Source organism: Pantherophis guttatus, chromosome 7 (assembly GCF_059756535.1).
Source record: "Pantherophis guttatus breed Tessera chromosome 7, ASM5975653v1, whole genome shotgun sequence".
NCBI lineage: Eukaryota > Metazoa > Chordata > Lepidosauria > Squamata > Colubridae > Pantherophis > Pantherophis guttatus.
In genome coordinates this window covers 24,757,103-24,783,705 of record NC_142069.1, presented here as the reverse complement: position 1 = coordinate 24,783,705, position 26,603 = coordinate 24,757,103, and the positions used below count along the sequence as shown (strand labels likewise).

Below are 26,603 nucleotides of genomic sequence, written 5' to 3'. Positions count from 1 at the left end.
CCTGGAGAATATCAGCCTAGCAGAGAAAACAGTATCCATCAAGGGAAAATAATTGTTCAATTTAACTTTCTGTCTTCAGCTCTGACAGAGCTCAGCATTTGGGTTTGAACAAAAATTAAAAGAGACAACTTTGTCTGTACAAACCATGTTTATATCATTTATTCAACCATTTACAAAAGGTCATTCTACCCTAAAAGATCTACACACTTTTGGAACAATGTCAAAATGGTTAGAAAGCCTTGAAAATCTGGCTATTTTCCCAGGCCCTAGAGTAGATTGGATGGACATTTCACCTCCTTTCAGAATGTTTTCTGGATTGCCATCTGTAACTATTTATTATTTTATTTTATTTTATTTTATTTTATTTTATTTTATTTTATTTTATTTTATTTTATTATTTTATTTTATTTTATTTTATTTTATTTTATTTTATTTATTTTATTATTTTATTTTATTTATTTTATTTTATTTATTTATTTCATCAAACATGTATTTTATGAGAGATACAGGTGTAAACATAATTATAAATACATGAAAAGGATACGAATAAAATAAAACATTAGGACAGAGACGGTAGGACAGAGCGCTTATGCACGTCTCTTACAGACCTCTTAGGAATGGGGTGAGGTCTACAGAAGACAGTCTAAGGTTAAAGTTTTGGGGGTTTGGGGAAGAAACCACAGAGTCAGGTAGTGCATTCCAGGCGTTGGCCACTTTGTTACTAAAATCGTATTTTCTGCAGTCTAGTTTGAATCAGTTTAGCATGAGTTTGTATCTATTGTGTGCTCTTGTATTGTTTTGGTTGAAGCTGAAGTATTCATTGGCTGGTAATATTCATTGGCTAGTATCTCCTCATTCTTCTTGGATTAATTTTATTGCATTGGTATTAACTATTTTTAATGGTTCCTTATTTTGTGAATCAGCCAGAGTTGATTGAAGTTGTGTGGCAATAACATTAAGTGAATGAATGAATGTTTAATATGTTTGGGGGATATTTCAATGAAGTAAAACAAACTTCCCTAAACTAATGCCACCCAGATATATTGGACTACAATAATATGTCTACAAAAGCAAATAAAGGAAATCATGATGCCCCAACCAACATTTTGCATATATTCACACACTTACACAGATGCCACAGCATCATCCACAAAATGGATAAGGATGGTGAGAACTGTAATCTAATAAATTTGGAAGGAACTTAATTGGGGAAGATTGCCACAGAATTTGTGTCTTTCTTTTGAGTCCATTCAATCTGTGGAAAATAAATATCTTGCAAATATTCCCATTGTCAACTATGAATGTTTCCATAGTAGATCTTTCTTCTATCACAGTAATAAAAGATTCAGATTTAGAAAGTAAAATAATCTCGAGAACTCTGAATATTTATAACTGCAGTCATTGAAAACAGCCTTCTCCAATTTAGCATTCTTAGGATATTTTTGAGTATAATTCTAATAGGCATAATTTTAAGTCTTTAGCCATCCTACCTTGGAATTTGGAGGTGATGAAAAACGACCTCCATGGAGGTTATCAACTGCTTCAAATGTTATATCTCTATCCCTGGTCAATAAAGCTGATTTGGTAGCTTTGTAATGCTTATAGAAGGTCATTAAAAAGCTTTTCTCTTTGAATATATTCAGCTTCAATATTTCTTGAGCTGAAACTTTTTAAAGAGTTGTGTTTTGCGGAACCAGTGAATTGCTTAGATGAACAACCTCTTAATTGCTACTTTTTAAAAAGTTGCCACGTGAACAAGACTGTCTGTAGACAAGCCCAGTATATACTGCCATTGTAGAGATCTAAAATACATCTCATCTTCATGCAGGGACCTTCACTGAATTTCCACTGAAATTAGAGGTGACATTTTGGAGCACCTCCATAGATCTTAACTATCAATGTTACCCCCTGAAAAAATTATCTTTCTTTTGTTGTAGCTGAATGTGATTATTTAGTTCATTCAAAGGAACTGAAAAATCAGCCATGATGTAACTAATTCTGACCATCTAGCCCAGTGATGGCGAACCTTTTAGGCACAGAGTGTCCAAACTGGAAGGCGTGCATCACTTTGTGCGCATGCGCGCCCCAGACCGTCAAAAATCTGATGACCAGCTGACTGGCATGCATGCATGCCTCAGAAACCCAACAACCAACTGGCTGAGCTGGGGCGACGGTGCGCGTGCCCCCAGAGAGGGCTCTGTGTGCCACCTCTGGCATGTGTGCCATAGGTTCGCCATCACAGATCTAGCCTATTTTCAACATACTACACAACACTAAATTTGTTATTACTTAAAGAGAAGCTTTTTCAACAAGGCCTGTCATTTCCCAACTTTATTTTGTTCTTCGTTCTCTGTTTAGTTGAATCATTATGTCCTTTGTAGCAATCCCTCCCTGACCTTCCACAAAAGCATATCACATTCTTAGAAAAAATGCAAAGTGCAAGTGGATCTGTGATAAAATGTTGCAGTGTTTGCTCCTTGAGAGTTCAGCTACTGCATCCCACCACCCATCCCCTTCCACCTTCGCTGCATCCTGAGGAGGTTAAATAACTATTTTAGTCTTTATTTGCTTTGGCATGGATGAAAATATTCTAGCCTTTGCTTCTCTCAGCATATTGGAAGCCATTAAAATTAAGGGAACCGGCCATATAAGTAGAGTTCTCCTCGACGTACGACCACAACTGAGTCCAAAATTTCTGTTGCTAAGTGAATTTTGCTCCATTTTACAACCTTCCTGGCCTCAGTTGTTAAATGAATCACTGCATTTAAGTTAGTAACATGGTTGTTCAATGAATCTAGCTTCCCCATTGACTTTGCTCATCAGAAGGTCGCAAAAGGTGATCATGTGATCCTGGGACACCGCAAGCATATAAATGCATACCAGTTGCCAAGCATCCAAATTTTGATCATGTCACTGCAATGGTCGTAAGTGTGAAAAACAGACATAAATCAGTTTTTTCCCCCCAGTGCTGTTATAATTTTAAATGTTCCCTAAATGAACTGTTGTTATCAGCTTGAGAAAGGATAATGCTGCCTGCCATTTTTACGAATAAACAGTTCATTCATAAGTACGAATTCTGACTCACGTACAAATCTAGGTTGAAGACAGGCTTAGGAACAGAAGTCATTTTTAACCTGGGACTTGCCTGCATAACAAAATACTTTATCTTCCACCATCTCCACCAATAAAATAAATTTGAAGCCATCCACAAGTGAAATTTTTAATAAATTCTAAAGAATCCTCAGGTAGAAAAAACAGGAGTCTCTTTGTAGGGGAAGAAAACATTTGAGAAATTGCAGATATCAGCATTGCTTCATGTGCAAACTCTTATTAGCAAGTTACAATTATTTTAACTTGGAAACAACTCACCCTTATTCTGGTGTTTTTGAAATAAAAAGATCTGACTGGTTTGCCTTGGCTTTTGACATATAATGCTAGGATGTGATATATGACCCGGAGCTGAAGCAAAGCCTGATGTCTAAAATATCCCATTTCATGTATACATAATGATAGTGCTGCTGTGAGATTAAGGTAATATGTCACCATTGGCCATTTGCATGCATTACAAAAAGTAATATTACATTAAAATATTTCCTGAGGAATCATTCCTTTAATATGACAAGAAAAAATTCCTTTAATATGACAAGAAAAAATATTTTACAAGTATTGTATCAGCGGTGGTTGCAATTCAATTGGCACAATCTTTTCAGTTTATTATGGAAAAAAGGGAGAGCTGATTTATTCTAGGAGGGAAAAGCTGGGCTGGGCACAGGAGAATGATGGTTTGCTGGTTTGTTGTGGTTCCATCATCCTCAACACTATTTTATTATATAATGTCCTTCCTCCAAGGAACTCAGACTTATATCCCCCTTTAAAAATGCTGTCCCCACAAAGAATGTATCTACTGAAATTTTAGAGCTGAGAGTGGAATAGGAATTTAAAACCCAAGTATCTAGCAGCAGTTGGTGCCCTCAAACTAATTCAAAGCTATGTAGGATCGGGCCTGGCAGGAATTTTGATGGGTGATCACCAGGAAATCCCAAGATTAGCAAGTAGCAAATGGCACAATGGCATATTTTGCACTATGCTTTAGATCCAAGTGCTGGTTCAAATTTTTAATGATGTTCTCTCTGCTAACCCCACTAGGCTCCAAATGCAACTAAAGGAATGCATATGTATCAGTTTCTCTAATGGCTTGTGAAAAAGACTTTGGGAGATGGATGGGGCAAAGAGATGTTACTAGGAAACGGTCAGATGAGAAGGCAACCAGTTGATTTGAAGCTGGTTTATTAAGATACTTTTATACAACTTGTTTATTGTTGGGTTTAATATTCTGGCTAGGCAGCGATGAGAAGTATAATCTCATCTTCAGGAACAGGCACTGCTGTTTCCCAGTTACATCCCAATTTCATAGAACCAAAAGTGTTTTTTTAGTTCATATCATCTATTTCTCAAGCTGCAGTTCTTGTTCAGCTTTTTCCCCCTAAAATAGATTTATAAATTGGGATAAGTTGTTTTACTATCAGAAACATGGTAAATCCACTTTCTAAGCCTTTTCCCAAATCACCATCTCCTTATGAATTCCACCCCAAAATGACACAGACGGAAACAGACCTGGATATTGGTGTGAATGCATAACAGTACATAGTTAAATGTAAGTATTTGCCCAAATATTACCTGAGGATAGCAACAATCTTTGCAAAGTCTCCTAACAAAACAGAGACATCTAAGAGTTGACATCAATTTAATGGCACATCAATCAATCAATCAATCAGACAGAGATAGTCAAGTGACAATCCTACAGTATATATCAGCAACAGCTACTGATAGTTGTAACCGCTGAGGCTTAGCTTCAGCAACCTGGATCAAATTTATAGTATATGATGTTCCACTGTGCATATACATCAAACCGCCCATCATAAAATAGTTTACTGTGCAATTAAAGAGCTGAGCAGAAATTTATGGAGCAATAGATATATTAGTCACAGAGATCTCTGTCTGTCAGAAATTTTAGTCACTTCTGGACAGACAACAAAGATTTAAAGCTGCCAAGCAAGAAATGTTCGCATCCCAGATGTCCAATATCTTTTTTCAAAACCATGTAGCCAAATATGATTAATTTTTACAGGGTATCAAGAGATCTCTGAACATCATTCCTGAAGTAAGCAAGTGTTCTGCCCCAGCTACGGACCCCAAAGAATGCAGCACACACGAAGTCTGTACAAACTTTACTTTACTAAATAAACCAGTTTTTTACAACAACGGCTGTTAATTAACTGCATTAACAGCTGCCAAGAATTCAAAGAATAATACTGAAAGCTTACTGTGGTTGGCAGAATGCCCAGAAGCAATTTGCAGGAAGCTGATAAGATAAGCAAGACAAGACATGAAGGTATGTGAACAGAGTCGTTCCCTGCAAATTGCTTCAGTTGACGTTCCTTCTTAAATAGGCTAAGGGAGTGGCCAATTAGCCCCAAGCCTTACTCTTGAGGAGACCTCCTCCTGAGGAGCCACTCCTGCCTTTTGGCAGCTCTGCGCGCCCATGCATCGAGAAGCCCATGCATCATCCTCTTCACTTAAGGGAGATTCTGGAGGTTCTGAAGGCCCTGGCTGAATCCCCGCCCCTGGCACCACATCTTCTCCAGCCTCGTCATTGTTCGACTCGAGTGCCAGCTGCACAGGCTGCTGGTGCAGCACCACATCAACCTCCTCGCTGTCGGAATCAGCTACTAGCTGCACCGGCCACTGATGGGCCACAACAGCAAGCATTAGAAATATGACTTAGAACACCGGGTCTAATCAATTCAACTTGATTCAGAACTCTATGTTTTTAATGAATCAAGTAAATTTGGCACACAACAAAGATGTATACTTAGGAAATAAAGATGCAACAGCCTAGAAATTTAATCATTATTAGAATGAGAATTGGCACATTTAGAAATCATTTCTAACCTTCAGACTCCAATTGACACAAGCATGGGCAGTGATGAGAAATGATATTTTGGTACTTTAAGGTTAAGGAAGAAATATAGAATCCCCATCTCTTTCTAAATACAGGTTTTCCTCCCTTTATGCCAAGCTTAAATTCCCCTAAAACCTCACAGAAAGTGAATTTGCATAAAGTAAGACACTGAACCATTGTAAAAAAGAAGGTTGTGCTAGATGGTCTAATATAGATGTATTGACAAATGTGCTTGTAAATTTATAGAGCTTTATTCAAGTATTATGTTGGTCAAATATTATCTTGTCTCATGCTCTACATTAGAGTGAAAGCATTTTTTCCGTATTTTCTACAACTAGATTTCTAATGCATGTGGTTATCAGCAAAGAGGCTAGAATGCATCGTAGCCATGTTGAATTTTATTCACATTCTTTGTTATATTGCACACAGTAGATTCACCCAAGTTAACAGTTCAACCTAGGTCTCAAAATTCTCATACTGTATCCAATGTTGTTTCTAATGCTAAAGAGGACTTTTCCCTTTTAATTTGGGGTAAGAGATTAGGCAAGATACTGGCGATGGCCATTTTGATCCCATAGTGACAATAGTAGTTTAGAGTGAAAATAAGCGAGGGAGAGGATACACAAGTAAAAAAATTGCACAATAGAGTAAACTTATGAGTGAAGATGGAAAGTTGTTTTGGCAGGAGTTTTGGCATGTTTCCAGATATGGGGAAAATTGGTAATTGTTTGCACAAGATGATGCCTGCCCATAAACCAAATTATTGGATAAAAAATCACATAAAGGCAAATTGCAATGGGTTGTGAGAACAACCTTGGGAGACAGGAGGAAAAGGCACAGCCTAGACTACAATCGAAATCTGAGTCCAGAGAAGAATGGGGATGGAAAAGCCATCTTAGATGGGACTTTCCCTAGTTCTCTAGAATGTAAAGGTAGGGGAGGGGGAAAGATTTTCAGATTTGCAAGAGTCTGTTAATGGAAGTTTACCTTATGTTAAAGATAGTATTAGTATCCATGGTTTTTTTTTTCCTGTCTGGACTATCTCAAAAAGCAGACACAAAATAACTGAAATGCAAATTCATATAAAGTGAAAGGAAGCTACAGAGTATATGACAGTCATGGGCATTATTTTGATAATTTATATCAATAAACAGGGATAAACATTCTCCAATTGCTTGATTAGTTAAGACACATAAGAGAATTCTAGAGTTATTTTTGAAAAATCACCTCTTTAAAATAGATTTTTAAAAAATTGGCATACCAAGGAAGAATTCCTAGTATTTGATGAGAAGTTTTTCTTACATAGAAGAATGGCATCAAGACCCCATCTAAAGAAGGATAGTAATTTTCTCTCCCATCATCCTCTTCAATCTGGTCTCTAAATTACTTATGATTTGTTTGTCTGTTCAGCTGCAGTGAAAAGATCAGTGACACCCACAGATGTACTCAAACCTCAAATATGTTGGCATCTTTGAACCTTAGTTGACTTAAGCTCTGCAGACTGGTGGGTAATTAACTTATTTTTAGACCACCACAATCCTACAAGTCCGCACAAATTACAAGATGCTTCAGTGTGTTGCTTTTCTAAGAATATACTTTGCAAATACACACACACACACATATATATTTAAAAAATGAGACCTGGAAATACAAGCAACAAGACCTGAGAAATTTGATTCTTTTTCTATTCAGTTAATTCTAGCTTCTCCCTAACTCTGTTATACATGACATTCACCTAACCTGATCTCCTGCCATTCTGCCATCACTGGGCAGGGATGGGATTCAAGAATCATGTGGAATCATGCATTATGCTTTTCTCCCCTATACCACATTTCCTCAACTCAATACCATCCAGATAGGTGGACTAAAACTTTCCAGAATAACCAGGTAGCATGGCTATCTGGGGCAAGTGATGATGATAGCCTCCCACCGACCAGTCCGCTCCCACAGAGAGGGTCTCCTCAGGGTACCATCAGCCAAGTTATGTCGGCTGGCGACACCCAGGGGGAGGGCCTTCTCTGTGGGAGCCCCAGCCCTGTGGAATGAACTGCCCCCGGAAATACGTAAGATCTCCGACCTCCGGGTGTTTCGTTGCGCATTGAAGACCCTGTTGTTCCGCCAGGCCGGGCTATCAACATAATAATTTTAATTGGGGTATTTTAAATTTTTGGGGTTTTAATCCGGCCAAATTTATTTAATTATTTTAATTTTTAATCATTGTTGTGTCTTGTGCTTTTAAATTGGCTGTACACCGCCCTGAGTCCTTCGGGAGAAGGGCGGTATAGAAATAAAATTATTATTATTATTATTATTATTATTATTATTATTATTATTATTATTATTATTATTATTATTATTATTATCATCATCATCTATCACAGTGTTTCTTAACCTGGATAACTTTAAGGTGTATGGACTTCAACTCCCAGAAATCTTCAACCAGCCAAGATTGAGAAACACTGCTCTAGCATGAAATGAAAAGAAGGACTGGGGTAACATGATAGCAATGTTCCAATATCTCAGAGGTTGCCACAAAGAAGAGGGAGTCAAGCTATTCTCCAAAGCACCTGAGAGCAGAACAAGAAGCAATGGATGGAAACTAATCAAGGAGAGAAGCAACCTAGAACTAAGGAGAAATTTCCTGAGAGTTAGAACAATTAATCAGTGGAATAATTTGCCTCCAGAAGCTGTAGATGCTCCAACATTGGAAGTTTTTAAGGAGAGATTGGACAACCATTTGTCTGAAATGGTATAAGGTTACCACCTGAGCAGGGGGTTGGACTAGAAGACCTCCAAGGTCTCTTCCACCTCTGTTATTCTATATTCTATGATGTCTATATGAAGCCATGAAAAAATGTTTTTATAGGCAGTCCATGGGCACAGGCAGAACAGATCCTCCACATTCCAAATGCCTTGTGACCTGATTAGAATATGGACGGGAGAATCCCAGGTCTATAGGCTAGACTGGGAAGTTGAAATATCATCCCAAAATATATCAATGGTGAACAACTGCCATAATACTCCCAAGAAAAACCCACACATGTATCCATGAACTCATCAGGAACTGAATTCAATTTGGAGAAGACTTTATCTTGTAGAAATAACTTATATTAGCAAAGAAATAGGCTTAAAGGCTATTATAGTAGCCCTCTCAGTGTAGTAATTAAAAATACTGGAGTAAAAGTTGGAAAATTAAAAGCCAGCTGGTTGACTTTCTTTCAGCTCTAGGAAAAAGGTACTGACAAGCAACTTCTAAAAATGTTGCCAAAAAAACAACATGGACTTGTTCCTGAAGTCACTAAGAGTCAGGACTGATTAGAAAGACCCTAACAAGAACAGGAGAATATATTCTGGGGTAATTAGAAAAGAAGCAGCATATGCAAATTACTCATATTCTGATCTGCCTCAAAGAGGAAGCTCTTTTCCTCTCTCTGCTCAGAAAGAAAAAGCTGCAAAAGAAGAGAGGCAGGTATATGGGAATGACCTTGGGAGACAGAATCAGAGGTGGGCTGCATTTACGTTCACAACAGGTTCGCTGGTTGTAAGTGTGCACATGCCCCTTTGGGACTGAAACAGAGCTTCAAACATACCGCTAATCAACTCAGGCAGCTCCGGTGAATACAGCAGGGGCAGCGCGGAACTCAGCTGGGCAGCGTGGGTGGGGAAAACGAGCCAGAAAGTTAGTTATATATGGAAAGCATAGCACAAGGGCAGGTGGGCGGGCCCAGCCAGTGATCACAACTAAGGGTTTGCCCGAACCCATGTGACCATGCAGCAGCCCTCTACTGGACAGAATGAAGAATCACAGACTAGACCGGAGTACCCAACTCTCAGGCTACGGCCCATTACTGGGTCTCAGCCCATTTGGAACTGGGTCATGGCAAGTGGCAGGCGAGCATGCATGTGTGAGCAACTCCTCTTGGTTTAGGGTATCCTGTTTGAGTAGGGGGTTGGCCCAGAAGACTCCAAGGTCCCTTCCAACTCTGTTATTTTAATGGCTGGAATGCTGGGATTTGCTCAATATCTATAAAGTTTGTCAGGAGGAGTCTGGGAAGAGCTTTTCTATCTAACCTTTCCAGCTTGGTGGCCCAACTGGGTGGAGGGGCTGGCTTTGTGTGAGTGGCAGGCTTGTGTGGATGTGCAAAGCTCCATTTGTGCGAGTAGCTAGTATGGGCACCCGGCCGTTGCACAAATGGAGTTGTATATGTGCCTGCCATTCACAAACTCATTTTCTCCCCCGCCCTCAGCCAAGCTTGTGGACCACTGGATTAGACAATGGTCAGATAAGTGGTAGCTGTGTCTGCAGAAGGAATGGGAGCATTGCAAGCACCTCAGAAGGGACCCTCCCTAGTTTCTTAGACTTGTAAAGGCAAGAGGGGAAAGACCCACTTTCAGACTTGCAGGATTCTGTTACTATAAAAGTTAGAGCTAGTATTTCTGGGTCTGCTTCTTGTGTGGACTACCTTGCAAGGCTGACAAGCTGAGATAAAGAATTCTGACAGAAGGGAATATATGTAGCCCAGAGTCAAACTGTAGAGTCCTTGGTGCTCCCTCAGCTTGGTTGTTTACATATAGACATTTTATTATCGAGACGGGTAATGAAACAACTGCACACCAACAACTAAGCTTAGAGAGCACCAATGACTACAGAGATAAGAATCGTTTGGATTACTGGCTGCCAAATGTCTTGCAAGAGCAGTAACATGTGGGCTGCTCAAAGGGGTCTTATCCAGTGGTGAAATCCAATTTTTTTACTACTGGTTCTGGGGGCGTAGCTTGGTGGGCATGGTGTGGCTTGGTGGGCGTGGCTTGGTGGACATGGCAGGGGAAGGATATTGCAAAATCTCCATTCCCACTCCATTCCAGGGGAAGGATACTGCAAAATCCCCATTCCCTTCCCACTCCTGGGGGAAGGATACTGCAAAATCCCCATTCCCACTGGGACCAGCCAGAGGTGGTATTTGCCAGTTCTCCAAACTACTCAAAATTTCCACTGCTGGTTCTCCAGGACCTGTCAGAACCTGCTGGATTTCACCCCTGGTCTTATCAGGTAAGAAAATCTAGAAAAAAGCTCCTAAGGTATCCTTTCATCAGAAGCTGCATATTTCTTAATGAGAAAATTGCCTTCTCGAGTTTTCCTGCCCTGCTCTGTGTAATGCTAAAATACCCACTCCAAGCTGTGTAACCGATGAGAGAGAGACATTCAAGATGGCTATTACTGATGCTCACCTCACTTCACCTCTCCCGCCCGGTGTTCTCTTGCTATTTTCTCTCCTCTGAAAGAAACCGTGAATGTCAACAGTGCACTGTTGGAATATTGCTACGCCATGTGCCCTCTCTCTATTTATATATACAAAGGCTGTCCAAAAAGGTAGCTGAATGCTCTCTAGAGTCTTTCCATTTCTTGCCCTTCCTCTCTCTCTCCCCACCTCTTCTCCTTCCTTCAATCCAACATGAACAGAAATGCCAGTGTACGGATGGCAATTCTCTATGTGTGAAAAAGTCTCATTCAATCATGTCGATGAGAAATTCTGGCCTTATTTAAACATTGACTCTACTTGCCAACCCCAGTTGGAGGACACTGAGGGAATTCTAATGGTGAATATTTGGAGAAAACATAATTAGAAAGGAATGAAAGAGAATAGTATTCTCGTACTGGACTCACTGCTTACCCACAAAAGGGCAGGATAGAGTTACATTCATTGGTTCTAATGAAATTCAGGTCTATTGAATGGTCTCTTATCCTATTTTATAACTTCCAGCAATGGGAACTGAAAAATAGCAAGTACCTAATGTAGGCTTCTCAATACCTTGGAGCCTTGGTAGTACAGTGGTTTAATGCACCCTGTTATTAACACAGCTGCCTGCAATTTCTGCAGGTTCAAATCTTACCAGGCTCAAGGTTGACTCAGCCTTCCATCCTTTCTAAGGTAGGTTAAATGAGGACCCAGTCTCGGCTTGTCGTTCGTTCAGAACTGCGATAGGAAATAATCACCAGTAATAATCACCAGCGGCTGCTTATCTCCACTCCTTCGTCTCCCACACACCCCATTGATGGCGAGCTCCGGCAGGACTCGACACCCAGTTTGTGGGGGCAATAAGCTGACTTTGTATAAATATACAAAAGTATGAAGGCTATTGCTTAATGCACTGTAAGCCGCCCTGAGTCTCCGGAGAAGGGCGGCATATAAATCAAATTAAAATAAAAATAAAAAATAAATAAAATAAAAAATACACCCAGAAATGGTAAATCATAGAGGTTAGAGTATATTTCCCTCACTACCTATTCACTAAAAACATGTAAAGGTTTACTCTCATCAGGAAAGTTCTGGGAGAAGTTACTTATCTGTTCAGATAGAGGTATCATTAATGTGCTGGCAATATTCAGTTATATATCTCTAGCCCAGGTCCATGGAGAAATGCAATAGAAGGCATGGTCTGGTATCTGGAAGCTATCCGGGGCTAAAAACAGGCTGAGACTCAACCCAAACAAGATGAAATGGCTATTGATTCACAGACTGACTGATTCCAGGAATGCTGCATCTTTGTTTATTAATGGGATTGCAGTTCAGAAAGAAATGAAGCACAATTTGGAGGTCTTCCCAAAATCACACCTCCTGCTTGAAAAGCAGCTGGAAACTGGCAGGAGGGCTTCTGCACAGCTGACATTACTGTGCCAGTTGTGACTTTATCTGGAACAGGATGCATGAAGATGGCCTCTCTTGCCCTTGTCATCTCTAGTTTGGATTACTATAACTCATGGAGCTGTCCATGAAGATCAGCTGATCTCGAAAATTGGGGTATATGCATACGCAATACTCAGTCAGAATATTGCTATATTATAGTGGTGTTGCAGGAACTGCCTAGTTACTAGTAGTTTTCCAAGTGAAATTCAGAGTGCTAGTTTTTGCTTATATAGATATAAGTAATATATAGCTTAGAAACTGGTTGTCTTAGAAACTACCCTTCCCTACCCAAACAACTACGGATTGGTTACTTAAAGCTTCCTCCTCCCAAGAGGAATGGTAGGAGAGTACCCTACAGTGAGTATACTGGTTCACAAGAACCGGTAGTAAAACCGGCGGGAGGCCCTGCCCACCTGGTCTACTCCAATATGGGAGGGAGCATACTGCTTCCCTTTCACCTTTCAGCTCCAATCCAGGAGCCCTCAAGCAGTCGCATTCATGACAAACCATTTTATACCAAATCCAAGTTCGAATCCTAGTAAGGGTATGGCTAGCTGATGAGAGCTAAATAGTTTGAAATAGATCTATACTAGTCTCCCTTTATTTCTTTATCAGCAAATATAAATTTTATATATATATATATATAATTTTTAAAAACTTATCTTGTATTGTATTTTATATTGTAAATTCAGTAAGCCAGAGACCATCTGATTTTAGTAAGTAGATAAATCATACATAAATATAGATTTTACTATTTCCTCTTTAGCAGATTTACTCTCTTTCTGTTGATAGTTTTAGTTTTATTTACCTCTTCCAGTTAGCAATACATAGGGCTTGCCCTAATTTATACAATCTCAAGTAAAACTGTGACTCATTTAATGACATTAAATTAATACGCTTGACAGTTTCAACACTCCCACATTATGGCAATTATGCATCTTTCAACTTCTAGCACTTCTGTTAAAAATGAAAGAGAGCCCAATTTATAGCCAAGTTAAGATTTCAATCATTCAGTGACCTATTAAATCTAGCAAGATTTATTATGAGACACTTCCCTTAATATCTGACCAATTTTCACAAAATGTCATTCATTGTTAATAAATATACTGTACAATCAGCAAGTCTTGATGCAAATAAATATGGTTACAGTGCCTACTATCCATTGCTAATATTAAACCATACTGTAACAGGCTGTGAGAATGAGGAAGAAGAAGAAGAATCACAGACTAAGCAATAGTGAGATAAGAGGCATCAGAATCCTCAGAAAGGATGTGGGAGTGGCAAATACAGGTAGTCTTCGATTTACAACAGTTCATTTAGTGACCCTTCGAAGTTACAAGGGAACTGAAAAAAGTGACTTATTACCATTTTTCACACTTATGACTGTTGCAGCATCCCCATGGTCCCCATGGACAACTGGTTCATATTTATGATGATTGCAGTGTCCCAAGAACATACAGAAATTGTTTAATTACAATACAGTACATGTTTTAACCAGCTGATTGGTATAGAATATCTGCCAAATCTACCTCTTTTGTTTATACAGTTACAATAAATTTCACTACTCTTTCTTTTTACAATTCCCTCCTTCTCTATCCCACAAATAAAAGTGGGAAATACAATATACACTATGTTTACAATACGCCTTTCTCAAGACGCTATTCCAAACATCTAATGAAGTGAATTGTGATCCACAAAAGCTTTAAAATGAAACATAACATGTTAGCCGTTAAAGTGCACTGTCAGGGTTCCGACCAATGCCCTAATAAAATTAAGAGTCTCAAGCCATTTAGCAAGAAAAATCCAGTTGTTTATTAGAAGCGCCATGTCAGCACTACCAAGGTGAAGCCAGCTCTGGCTTCACCCAATTAGTGCCTTGCCATTGACCCTATTTCCCCCCCCGAGTGTGTCACCAGTCACATTCCCAACAAAGCAATTTCGCGGGTTGTATAAGTCACTCCCTCCAGCCGTTGCGGGTCTCCATGGAGATGGCCTTGACTTCAGCTGGCTAGGCTGTGTCTTGTTTTGACTGAGGTATGAATTCCTTGGCACAGCTGTGAGATGCAATTCCCATCCCCCTGCCTATGGCAACTTGGGAGCAGGTCAGAAAGCTTCACAAGTTGACATGTACAAACATTGTTCCTTTACATACAAGAGGTTTCATTTTCCCCCTCTGGAACAGATTTCAGTTAGCACCATGATGAGCTTTTTTACTCTCTCCCTCTATATCTTCATTTTCACCATCAGCAATTAAGAAAACAAAGGTACTGTAAGTCTGCAAGTGTTGTCACTACAAGGACTCATATACACTCTCAGATAAACAAAGGTTTTGGCATCTTAATGCACTTTACTATATGGCAATAGCAGTTAGACTTATATGCTGCTTTACAGCACTTTACAACCCTCTCTAAGCGGTTTACAAAGTCAGCATATTGCCCCCAACAATTTGGGTCCTCATTTTACACACCTCAGAAGGATGGAAGGCTAAGTCAGCCTTGAGCCTGGTGAGATTTGAACTGCCAAATTGCAGGCAGCCGACAGTCAGCAGAAGTAGCCTGCAGTACTGCACTCTAACCACTGCGCCACCATGGCTCAGTAGTAGTAGAAGTATAGTACAATAGAAGATTCTTTGTATAAGAACAGTGTCTCCAGAATGACTGGAGGGAACTCACCTGGGTTGGGTTGTAGAGTTCTTGTAATGGGCTTCTTGATCCTTTTCGGCAGCAGATGTCCATCCCAAAGCTATTCCTACGTATTACTGATAGAAAATAAACTGAAATTAGTGGACAAAATGCTAACATAGATTCAAAGCATACATCGAAGAATTAAGTACAGCATATTGCACCTCTGGTGGTGCTTTTAGTCACCAGCAAACTTACATCCCCAAGGCCAGTCTGTCTTTAAGAATAGTGTACTAAGCAGTGATGGGATTCAACCAGTGTAACAACCAGTTCATTGAGTGCGCGCTTCACATGCACATACCTGCTTTGCTCGCGTGTGCGCTGATCGCGCACTGTGCATGCATCCACACTCCATTACAAAACACCATTAAAAGCAGTGTTAAAAGCACTAAAACAGCTGAGGTATGACAATCCGCTCTACCACACCTATCAGCTGGGTTTCAAACGAATGAAATAAAGGTAGGTATAACGCAGGGGCAGGTGGGTGGGCCCAGCTGACAGTCAGAGCAAACCGGTTTGCTCTCAGCTGATTGTTGGCTGGTCTGAACTGGATTGAATAGGCTGAATCCCACCCCTGGTAGTAAGGTTTCATATTGTGGCAGAAAGCAAAGCGGAAGTCAGTATGTATGTGCCCCTGTGCACCATAAAGTGACTTCCTGTTAGTTCTGTAATTTATTTATTTATTCATTCATTCATTCATTCATTCATTCATTTGATTTGTATACCGCCCTTCTCCAGCAGGACTCAGGGCAGTGAACAGCCGAGATAAAACAGAGCATACAAAATTTAAAAAACAGTTTAAAAGGTAATTAAATAATTTTGGCCCACAATTTAAAACAACCCAATTAAAACCAATTTCAAATTAAAACCGAAACGGATGGGATCAAGCCAGCTCAATGCCTGAAAACAGAATCTAAGGAAATATCTTAAATAAATTGAGGCAATTTATCAAATTAAAATCTGTATAAAAAACTGGAGTGACTCTGCAGAAGAGGGATAGAATATCCACATCTGGGTTTCAAACATTTAAATAATAAATCTTAATGTCAATGGCAATATTTTTAAAAAGGTATTTTTCTGTAACAACATGTGACTTTTCCTTCTTCGCAGAGAAGTGCACCACAGTTTGGTAGGCTTCAATAAACAAGTAATTATACATGCTTATTTAATTATCAAATGTGTACCTGCATGCTCTCAATAAAATCCAAACATTTAATCAATCCTATATGTTTTCATTTTCCTTCACAGTTCAAATGAATGGATATTACCATGTGCTATAATTTTAATTAACTGTTTAATCAAATAGCTAATTGGAGCAATTACTTAAAATTAGAACACATGAAAGGTAATAATCACTAATCTTTAGCAGGCACAAATACGGCAACTTGGAATAAAAATGTTCCTCTAGACGGAACAACTTGAAGCTTCTAGCTTCAGTCAGTATAAAGTGCCACCTTTCCAAGTAAGGATCCAAGTTTTAAAGCAGAAAATGGGACCCTCCAACCACTCTGCAACCCTTGATGGCATGTTTCATGCATCTCTTTTCCTCCAAAGCTGTTTCTGCAAAACGCATGCCATCCCAAACCCTTTGCAAGCCAAAAGCAGCCCTAATGAAAACAACACAGGACCTGACTACAATTGGGTGCTCTTCTTTTGCCATTGAACAGGGTCTTGGTGTGTGTTTTTTTTAAAAAATTGATTTATATGCCGCCCTTCTCCGGAGACTCAGGGGGGCTTACAATGCGTTAAGTGTTCTTGGAAGTAAAAAAAAAAACCTTAAGCCAGCCATGCCGAGAAAGAGACGAAAATGAAAATAAAGAGCGATGGAGGTGGAGAAGGAAAGGGCAAGAAGGAAAGAAATAGGAAAGCCCTGGAAACTGCTTCCCTCAGATTCCTGCCTGCTGCAAAATTTGTCCTGGAATGGACACTTTGATGATATCAAACTATGGGTTTTTCTACTGTTAGCAAGGACAGTTACTACAACGATATTTACACATCACGGGAAGATGGAAACTTGGATACTGAGAAATGTGTCTCTTAGCAACAGCAATGTAGGACTCTGGATGATTTATAATTGTTATATGGCACAATATCAGTAAAACTTTGCTTATTTTTTTTAACAGTGGACCTCTAATAATGGTTTGCTTCCACTTCCTAAAAACCTTCTCCTCCTTTTTGCCTACTTTAGAAATGATTTACCTAAACACTGCTACCAATAATTGGCAGGCTTCTACTGGAAAATGTTCCTCATACAGTATCTTGTAACTACTGTTGCAATGTTTTCAGGGAAATAATCCTCCATTTTAAACGCTGTACTACATATTCCATGTAGACCGGTAGACTGGCAATGATTTTGATGCTCATCACTTCACCTCCAGATGTTGCTGTTCCATGATGATAAGAATGAAACTGAACTTTTAAAAAAAAGAGAGGCAATTCTTCCTACTCCAGAACTTTGAAACTGTGCAGGCATGAACGAATTTGTGAATTAAATTATATATAAAAATCTCACTATTTAAAGAATAATAATTGGATTCCTGTGAGGAATTCAGAGCTGAAAAATGGAGATGTACATGGCCATGAAGAAAATATTTGGAAAACTTGAACTTAGCCTGGGAAAACAAGAAAGTATGAAAAAGAAATTCAAAAGTGCCTCACGCTGAATCTCCATGAGGGAGGGTGTGAGTCTCCTATAAGAGGCTGGGAAGGAGAAATCCTATCAGCCTACATCAATAAAATAAGCTATATTATTTCTCTTGGTCTTTGTTTCCTGACTTGGTCGCCCTTGAAGAGCTATCATATAGTTACATTTCAGCTCTAGCACTCTGAAAAGTTCAATACTGGCACCAACAAGAACAATCATTGCGCAGACTCAATAATCCTACTTGCCTTAAGCAAGAAATCCATCCGCAGCCTTCATATTCCACCTTCTCTGTTTGTTCCCAACTTTCTCTCTCACCAGCACACCCTATCTTTTATCAAAGCCATGGTGGCACAGTGGTTAGAATGCAGTATTGCAGGTTAATTCTGCCCACTGCCAGGAGTTCGATCCTGACCTCCCAAGGTCGGTAAAATGAGGACTCAGATTGTTGATTCTGTAAACCTCTTAGAGAGGGCTGTAAAGCACTATGAAGCTGTATATAAGTCCAAGTGCTATTGCTATTGCTAAGCACCTGCAAAGATCAAAACTCTTTCCAAATTCTCAAAATCTAAGAGACATCTGTGGCCTTGCATGACATGGTGTCCTGCAGGCGTTTTGTACTGAAAATCTCATATTAACCAGCAAATACTGCTGAAAAATATAGCATAAAGTCAACCCAAATTTCCACCTTGTGAAGTCAAGTGAGCAAATAGGAACATTTATGCAGGGAGTTTGTCAAAAAGTCTTTGGCAGATCAGACAAAAGCAGAATGGCATGAAAATATCTGTTAGTTAAAGGGCAGAACAGAATTTTCTACCAAAGCTTGAAATAAAAGACTGACCTTTAAAATGTATCATACTTGCATTATTTTTGTGTTTTCACTGAAAGACAAATGTTCCTATTTTTGAGAATTCAGTGTAAATAGTGAGGCCATTACTATGGGCTTTTTTCTCTTTTTCTAGTAATGTTACTGTATTTACATTGCTGATATTGTCATAATTTCAATTTACATCATTAAAATATACAGATATTGAGAAATTGCTTCTGTGAGCTGTATCTCATTTTACTTTTCTAAGATATTTCAAAAAATGTTAACTTTTCACTATACTGCTATAAATATCATTTATGTCAATCGAAGTAATCCTTGCATTGACCTCATAATGCAAATTTCTGCAAATTGCCTCAATTCTGGCTTGTTTCAGGCTGATGAACAAATAAAATGACATAAATATATAGAAGGGACATAAATAGGTACAAATGGATTATGTAAAAATACCATGATTAATTCATGCATACAGTTTTGGATGGAATCAATTTGTTCAGCACTGGGGGGGATATATTTGGATATAAATTTGATTCACTTCATCTACTGCGAAGGGTGGCTTATTAAATCAAGGTTTCTGCAGTTTTGTGAGGGATTGCAGTGAAGGTCACTTTTCCAGGTAGTGATGGTCCAAAAGGCTGGTCAAGATGGCGGTTAGTCTTTTTTAAAAAATGGAGACACTTTGAATGACTTTACTTTCCATTGTGTTTCCTTGTGAAAAGTTTTTTCCCCAATATTTTTTAATCAGTTTCTGAAACAATATCTCTCAGGCATGGGTGATAGTTTTCATATTAAGCATAAGCCTCCCTTGTTTCGGTCGCCACGATGTACAAAAGATGTTGAGACTCTAGAAAGAGTGCAGAGAAGAGCAACAAAGATGATTAGGGAACTGAAGGCTAAAATATATAAAGAACGGTTGCTGGAATTGGGTATGTCTAGTTTAATTAAATGAAGGACTAGGGGTGACATGATAGCAGTGTTCCAATATGTCAGGGGTTTCCACAAAGAAGAGTTAAGCTATTCTGCAGAGCACCTGAGGGCAAGACAATGTTCTGCCCCAGCTACAGACCCCAAAGACCACAGCACAGACAAAGTCTGTACAAACCTTAGTTTACTAAATTAAATCAGTCTTTTTCAAATAAAGGCTGTTAATTAACTTTCTTAACAGCCTACAAGAATCCAAAGAATAAATAATCGTAATCTTACTATGATTGGCAGAAAGCCTAGAAGCAATTTGCAGGACACTGATAAGAGAACTAAGATCAGGACACAAAGGGGAGTGAACGAAGTTGTTCCCTGCAAATTGCCTCAGTCGTCATCCTTCCTTAAATAGGTTAAAGGAGTGGCCAATTAGCCCCAAGCCTTACTCTCGAGGAGACCTCCTCCTGAGGAATCACTCCTGCCTTTTGGCAGCTCTGTGCGCCCGTGCATCGAGAAGAGGCTCCTCCTCTTCTTCTTCTTCACTTATAGGAGGTTCTGGAGGTTCTGAAGGCCCCGGCTGAATCCCCGCCTCTGGCACCATGTCTTCTCCAGCCTCCTCATTGTCTGACTCAAGTGCCAGCTGCACAGGCTGCTGGCGCAGCACCACACCAGCCTCCTCGCTGTTGGAATCAGCTACTAGCTACACAGGCCGCTGGCGGGCCACAACAGACAAGAAGCAATGTGTGGAAACTAATCAAGTAGAGAAGCAACCTAGAACTAAGAAGAAATTTCCTGACAGTTAGAACAATTAACCAGTGGAACAACTTGCCTCCAGAAGTTGTGAATTCTCCAACACTGGAAGTTTTAAAGAAGAGATTGGATAACCATTTGTCTGAAATGCTATTGGGTTTCTTGCCTAAGCAGGGGGTTAGGCAAGGTCCCTTCCAACTCTGTTCTGTTCTGTTCTGTTCTGTTCTGTTCTGTTCTGTTCTGTTCTATTCTATTCTATTCTATTCTATTCTATTCTATTCTATTCTAGTCAGGGGTGAAATGCTCCCAGTTCGGACCGGATTGCCTGATCCAGTAGCGATGGTGGCGGGTGGTTCGGAGAACCAGTAGCAAAAATCCCTCCCCCCCCATGCCCAGCTGAGCCGCGCAATCATCAGAGGCTTTTTTTCTTTTAAATGGCTCTGACGATCCCAGCTGAGTTGCCTGATCGTCAGAGGGTTTTTAAAAAACCCTCTGCTGATCAGGCAACTCGGCTTGGATCATCAGAGCCATTTAAAAGAAAAAAAGTTTTCATCAGAGCCATTTAAAAGAAAAAAAGTTTTCGCTGAAAAGGTTGTAGAAAAAATGGTTTTAAAAGTAAAAATAAAATGGCCACGCCCACCCAGTCACATTACCCTAGGGATATTAAAGGTAATATCCCTAGTTTGGGGGAAGGCTGAAGGACTTTATGTCAAGCAGTGGGAGTCTTTTACAGTTCTTATTGCCATGGCCACCAATTTCTTAGAAGCAGATACCTGAACCTCCAAAACTTGATTACTGCAATTTCCCCTGATCTACTTCCCTACACATATCCATTCACTCCAGTCAATATGTGGGCTAATGCCTTAGAGTGGATCAATGTTTTTAAGTGGGTCACCATTTTGGAGTACAAGCAATTTGTCTTTGATTTAACATGAGCCGTGAACCCACCCATTACGGTTTAGTGGTGTGTAGTTTTAAAATTGAGTTAAAGGTATGTGAATGCAAGCAATGTATGTATATCTAATTTTGCAGTAACACGGGAACTGTAAGATAGAATTCATATTGTACCAAGGATTCTACACTAGAATCCAAATCGCTTATTATCTCTGCAGTACTATAACATCACAATGACAGATGGCTGGGGAATGCTATTGTAGCTATAATTTTGACTAGGATCAGGGGGACACAGGTGACCAATATTGTTTCACCTGCTGAGTCTCATTTGAATGATTTATCCTTCAAACACAAATTTAATTTCTTGAACTGCCCCCTCCCTTAACTTCCTACTTCCCTCATAACTACTTTCTCATGCATCATTTTCCCATATGATTCATTTAGCCCTACAATTCTGTGGCTAGGAAGACGTGGAGATCTGTTAACTTAAGTCCTAGACTTCAGTCTCTGTTTATTCTCTGTCTGGAGTATTCATGTTAGGAATGTATTACAAACTATCTGTCTAATGGGTTGCATTTTTAAGAATTAAATCAGTCTTCCTGTTGATTTTGAAAGATCAAAATCTTAGTCATATAAAATTAAAATATAAAATGTACTTCACTTAATGAAAATGTTCACCAAAATCATTTTAGTTGCCTTGAAGAATATACAGGTGTATTTGTCTGGTTTGGTTCTGCAACCCAACAAGACAGACACAGACTTCAGAGGATAATTAGAACTGCAGAAAAAACAATTGCTACCAACCCGCCTTCCATTGAGAACCTGTTTACTGCACGAGTCAAAAAGAAGGCTGTGAAAATATTTACAGACCCCTCACATCCTGGACATAAACTGCTTCAACTCCTACCCTCAAAACGACGCTATAGAGCACTGCACACCAGAACAACTAGACACAAGAACAGTTTTTTCCCGAACGCCATCACTCTGCTAAACAAATACTTCCCTCAACACTGTCAAATTATTTACTAAGTCTGCACTACTATTAATCTTCTCATCGTTCCCATCACCCATCTCCTCCCACCTATGACTGTATGACTGTAACCTTGTTGCTGGCATCCTTACGATTTATATTGATATTGTTTCCTGATTGCTTATTTGTAACCTATGACTATCATTAAGTGTTGTACCTTATGATTCTTGACAAATGTATCTTTTCTTTTATGTACACTGAGCAGGTATGCACCAAGACAAATTCTTTGTGTGTCCAATCACACTTGGCCAATAAAAATTCTATTCTATTCTATTCTATTCTATTCTATTCTATTCTATTCTATTCTATTCTAACAGTGTGCATCTTGTTCTGAATGGACAGATGAAAACAGGAATTCTGTTGCTATACCTGGCAAATACCTGAGTGAGCTGATAGAGATGGTTACACAGGTGCTCTTCCAAACTCTTTTAAGATTTTGATCATGAATGCTTTCTGGATGGGATTGAATTCCCTTTGTGGAGCAACTCTACCATCTGGGTATCTTTCTAGTGCTGAGGCTGGACAGTCACATAATATTAGTGGAAAAAAGAGGGTTTTTTTTGTCAACCTTGATTGACAGAGCAAGTCCATACTTACTTGCAGAAGCAAGACCTGTTTTCAGTGACTCATCTGTTGGCAATCTCATGGTTGACTATTGCAATGTGCTCTTCATTGTACGACCTGCCAATACTCTCTAGAAATTACAGTTCAGCTAGAATATGATATCATGAGTGCTTCAAAAGACTTCCTTAGGTTCCATGCTATTTTAATCCTGAAACTATTTTCCTGGTTGTTGGCTGACTTTGCAGCCCAGTTCAGCCCAGCTTTATATTCATAGAAGAATATAAAGCTCTACAAGTGTAAGGTCCAAGGCAGTTACGGAATTGCATGCTTCCCACATCTGATATTGGGACATCCGTGGGGTATGTTTTGTGGTCCTCTTATGGGTATACAGTATTTTATATTAATGAATTCAGTTTTCTTCTTGGCAAGATTCACTTCACAGATTAAACTGTCATTGCAATTGAAGCATAAAAAGCATCTCAATATTTGTTTACGTTCCCAAGGCTTTAAAATGCCAGCATTTGAGCATTTGTATGTTTTGATCATTACATTTTTAAATGGACATTAATTATGTTTTTTATAGTATCTTACATGCCATATAGCACCATTAAGGGAGCCGATGACATATAAATTCTTTAAATAAATGAATAACTTATGTACCCATGTAACTCAGAATGAAATTGTGCTGAAAAAAGGGATAGGATTAATTGGATCATTAAACAACCAGACAAAGCTAAAATCATCAACCAAACACATCCAAAAGACAGATCATGTGCCAAGATTCTGGGAGATGTTTACGGTAGCATAGGACATAGTCTTTTTTTTTTTTTTTTTTTTTGCTGTGAATCAGTTTGAAGCTTCTGTGCCCTTATTCTCTTGTCACATGAGGACAATGACTTCTGAATGGCTGGACTGAGTCATTATAAGAAATGCAGGCTCTTTGACAGCACAGTTGTAAACCATTGAGGTCAATAAGGCGAATGATAAATGGAAAGGTGGGTTGGATTTTCTGAACGATGTGCTGGTTTCAGAAACAGCACACACTGTGCTATTGCTGCCCAATGATTTTTGAGCCTCCACCCCAGTGGTGGGTTCCTCCCGGTTCGGCCCGGTTCAGCTGAGCCGGTAACGGTGACGATATGACATCACCGAACCAGTTCTCTTTGTTCGGAAGCTGGGCCCTCCCGCCCCCCCGCCCCCTCCCCCCATGTTATTCTTACCTTTTATTTGGCCCAGCCCCCAATCTATTCACTGCCTCCTGAGTCCCAGCTGATTGGCTAGAAGGAAAAAAACCATTTAAACTCTTGCCGCGGGGCTTCAAAGGGCCGCCCTATAGCTGATCAGTGTTAAAAGGCAGTGTGGTGGTAGACCGGTGCCTCCAAAAACAAATGGGTAGACCGGAACATTGCAAGAACAAATGGGTAGACCGGTACAGCTCTGCAAGCAGTTAAAAGCCTGGTAGATCAGTATCTCTGCTAAATTCTAAAGAATTGTCACATGACCATCAAACCATGCCCACAAAATAAGCCACGCCCACAGAACCGGTAGTAAAAAAAATTAGAACCCACCCCTGCTCCACCCTCCAGACTAATCAAATTGTTTCCAATATTATAGCGTAATTAGAAGAGAATATTTGCAGTCAGAGTTGAACTGGTGGGTCCTTGATGCTCTCTGATCTTGGATGTTTCCAAGCAGAGGTTTCATTATCAAACTAAATAGCACCAGTAGTGCTAATAGGAAATGGGGTTTGGCCTCATTTTATATATATATTTGTATAAACTGAGAACAAAACCAACTCCCTGTTAGTACAGCTGATGTTACCTAGTAACATCATGTATATAAAATGTATACAAAATGAGAGCAAGCCCCCTCTCCCCATAACTACTGTTGTTACCTAATTCAGTAAAGAATTGAATATCAGTAAACATCTGCATGAAAACAACCAACCTCAAAAAATGACCCCATAGTACAATTAAATATTCAGCTGCACACTGATTGATTTGATTGTTATTGCTGTCCATCTCAAAGACACAACATGGGGCAGCTAACAATATTAAATACAAGTAGTCCTCGACTTACAACAGTTCATTTAGTGACCATTCAAAGTTAGAACAGCACTGAAAAAAGTGACTTATGACCATTTCTCACAGTTACAACCTTTGTAGCATCCCCAGGATCATGTGATCAAAATTCAAATGCTTGGCATCTGGTTCATACTTATGACTGTGCCCCCATGTGATCACCTTTTGCAACCTTTTGATGAGCAAAGTCAATGGACAAGCCTGATTCACTTAACAACCATGTTATTTACAACTATAGTGATTCACTTAACAACTGTGGCAAAAAAAAAGGTTGTAAAATGGAGCAAAATTCATTTAACAAATGTCTCTCTTAGCAACAAAATTCTGGGCTCAATTGTGGTCATAAGTTAAAGACTACCTATAGGAAATCAAAACAAATACATATATGATGAATTAAAACATCCAGCAGCCAGGAAAAATAGACAGCCATTCACACAACCAGGAAACAAGCTTTGTTACAAATCCAGAGCTCTAGGTTCAGGCACTGAAACAGATCATTAAGGCTGTACTAAAGACCAGCAGATGTGTATCAGATTTTAAAAGTAAAAGAAATAAAATATTACATCTGTGATAATCAATTCTAGTGTAGTTTATCATGTCAGAGGTCTAATAAAGGGGAAGAAACAGCAGTACATGAAACCGAAATCTGTTTTCACACAAAGAAGAAGTTAAGTTCTGATATTCTATAATATGAAACAGATTGTAACAAGCTTAAGACTGCACAGCCATGGAGGAGACACAGCATTTGTTATTTTTTGTCTCTTCTGATACTGTATCCCACATCCTGAAGAACTAATGGATGCTTAAAGGTAAAGGTAAAGGTTCCCCTTGCACATATGTGCTAGCCATTCCCGACTCTAGGGGGTGGTGCTCATCTCCGTTTCAAAGCCAAAGAGCCAGCGCTGTCCGAAGACGTCTTCGTGGTCATGTGGCCGGCATGACTTAACGCCAAAGGCGCATGGAATGCTGTTACCTTCCCACCAAAGGTGGTTCCTATTTTTCTACTTGCATTTTTTACATGCTTTTGAACTGCTAGGTTGGCAGAAGCTGGGACAAGTAACGGGAGCTCACCCCATTACGCAGCACTAGGGATTCGAACTGCTGAACTGCCGACCTTTCATTCAACAAGCTCAGTGTCCTAGTCACTGCGTCTCTTATTATTATATTATTATAATATTTTTATTATATATTATTATTATTATTATATTATTACATTATTATTATTGTATTATATTAATGGATGCTTAAATATCAGCTAATTATTAGTTCAGTTTTGAATGACATGCTAAGATATATTGTTTAAGAAGACTAATCAACTATCAAGTGTGGTTAATAGCTTCTCATTTAAGCTTGAAGTAACCATGTTTCCAAGTTCAGACAGCGAAGTCACAACCCTGCATATCATGTAACTATAGTGACAGTATCTGGGCTCACACATAATACTAAGCCATAAAGTGGCTTAATTGGTTTATGTGCAACATTAAGTGAGAGCCACCATAGTATGGCTTATTCAACACACCATTTTTTTTAAAAAAAAATTAAGTGTTCCATGTGATAAACGTAAATTACA

The 26,603-nt window shown here is 39.2% G+C and overlaps 1 protein-coding gene across 2 annotated transcripts in view; it reads right to left on the bottom strand.

Annotated features, from left to right (window-relative positions):
- Nucleotides 1–26,603, bottom strand: part of CHST11 (carbohydrate sulfotransferase 11) — a 210,333-nt gene that overhangs the window by 89,638 nt on the left and 94,092 nt on the right. For both annotated transcript variants that reach the window (XM_060694531.2, XM_060694532.2), the window contains exon 2: nucleotides 15,321–15,406. In XM_060694531.2, coding sequence (XP_060550514.1) covers nucleotides 15,321–15,406 — 86 coding nt within the window. The remainder of the gene's footprint in view (nucleotides 1–15,320; nucleotides 15,407–26,603) is intronic.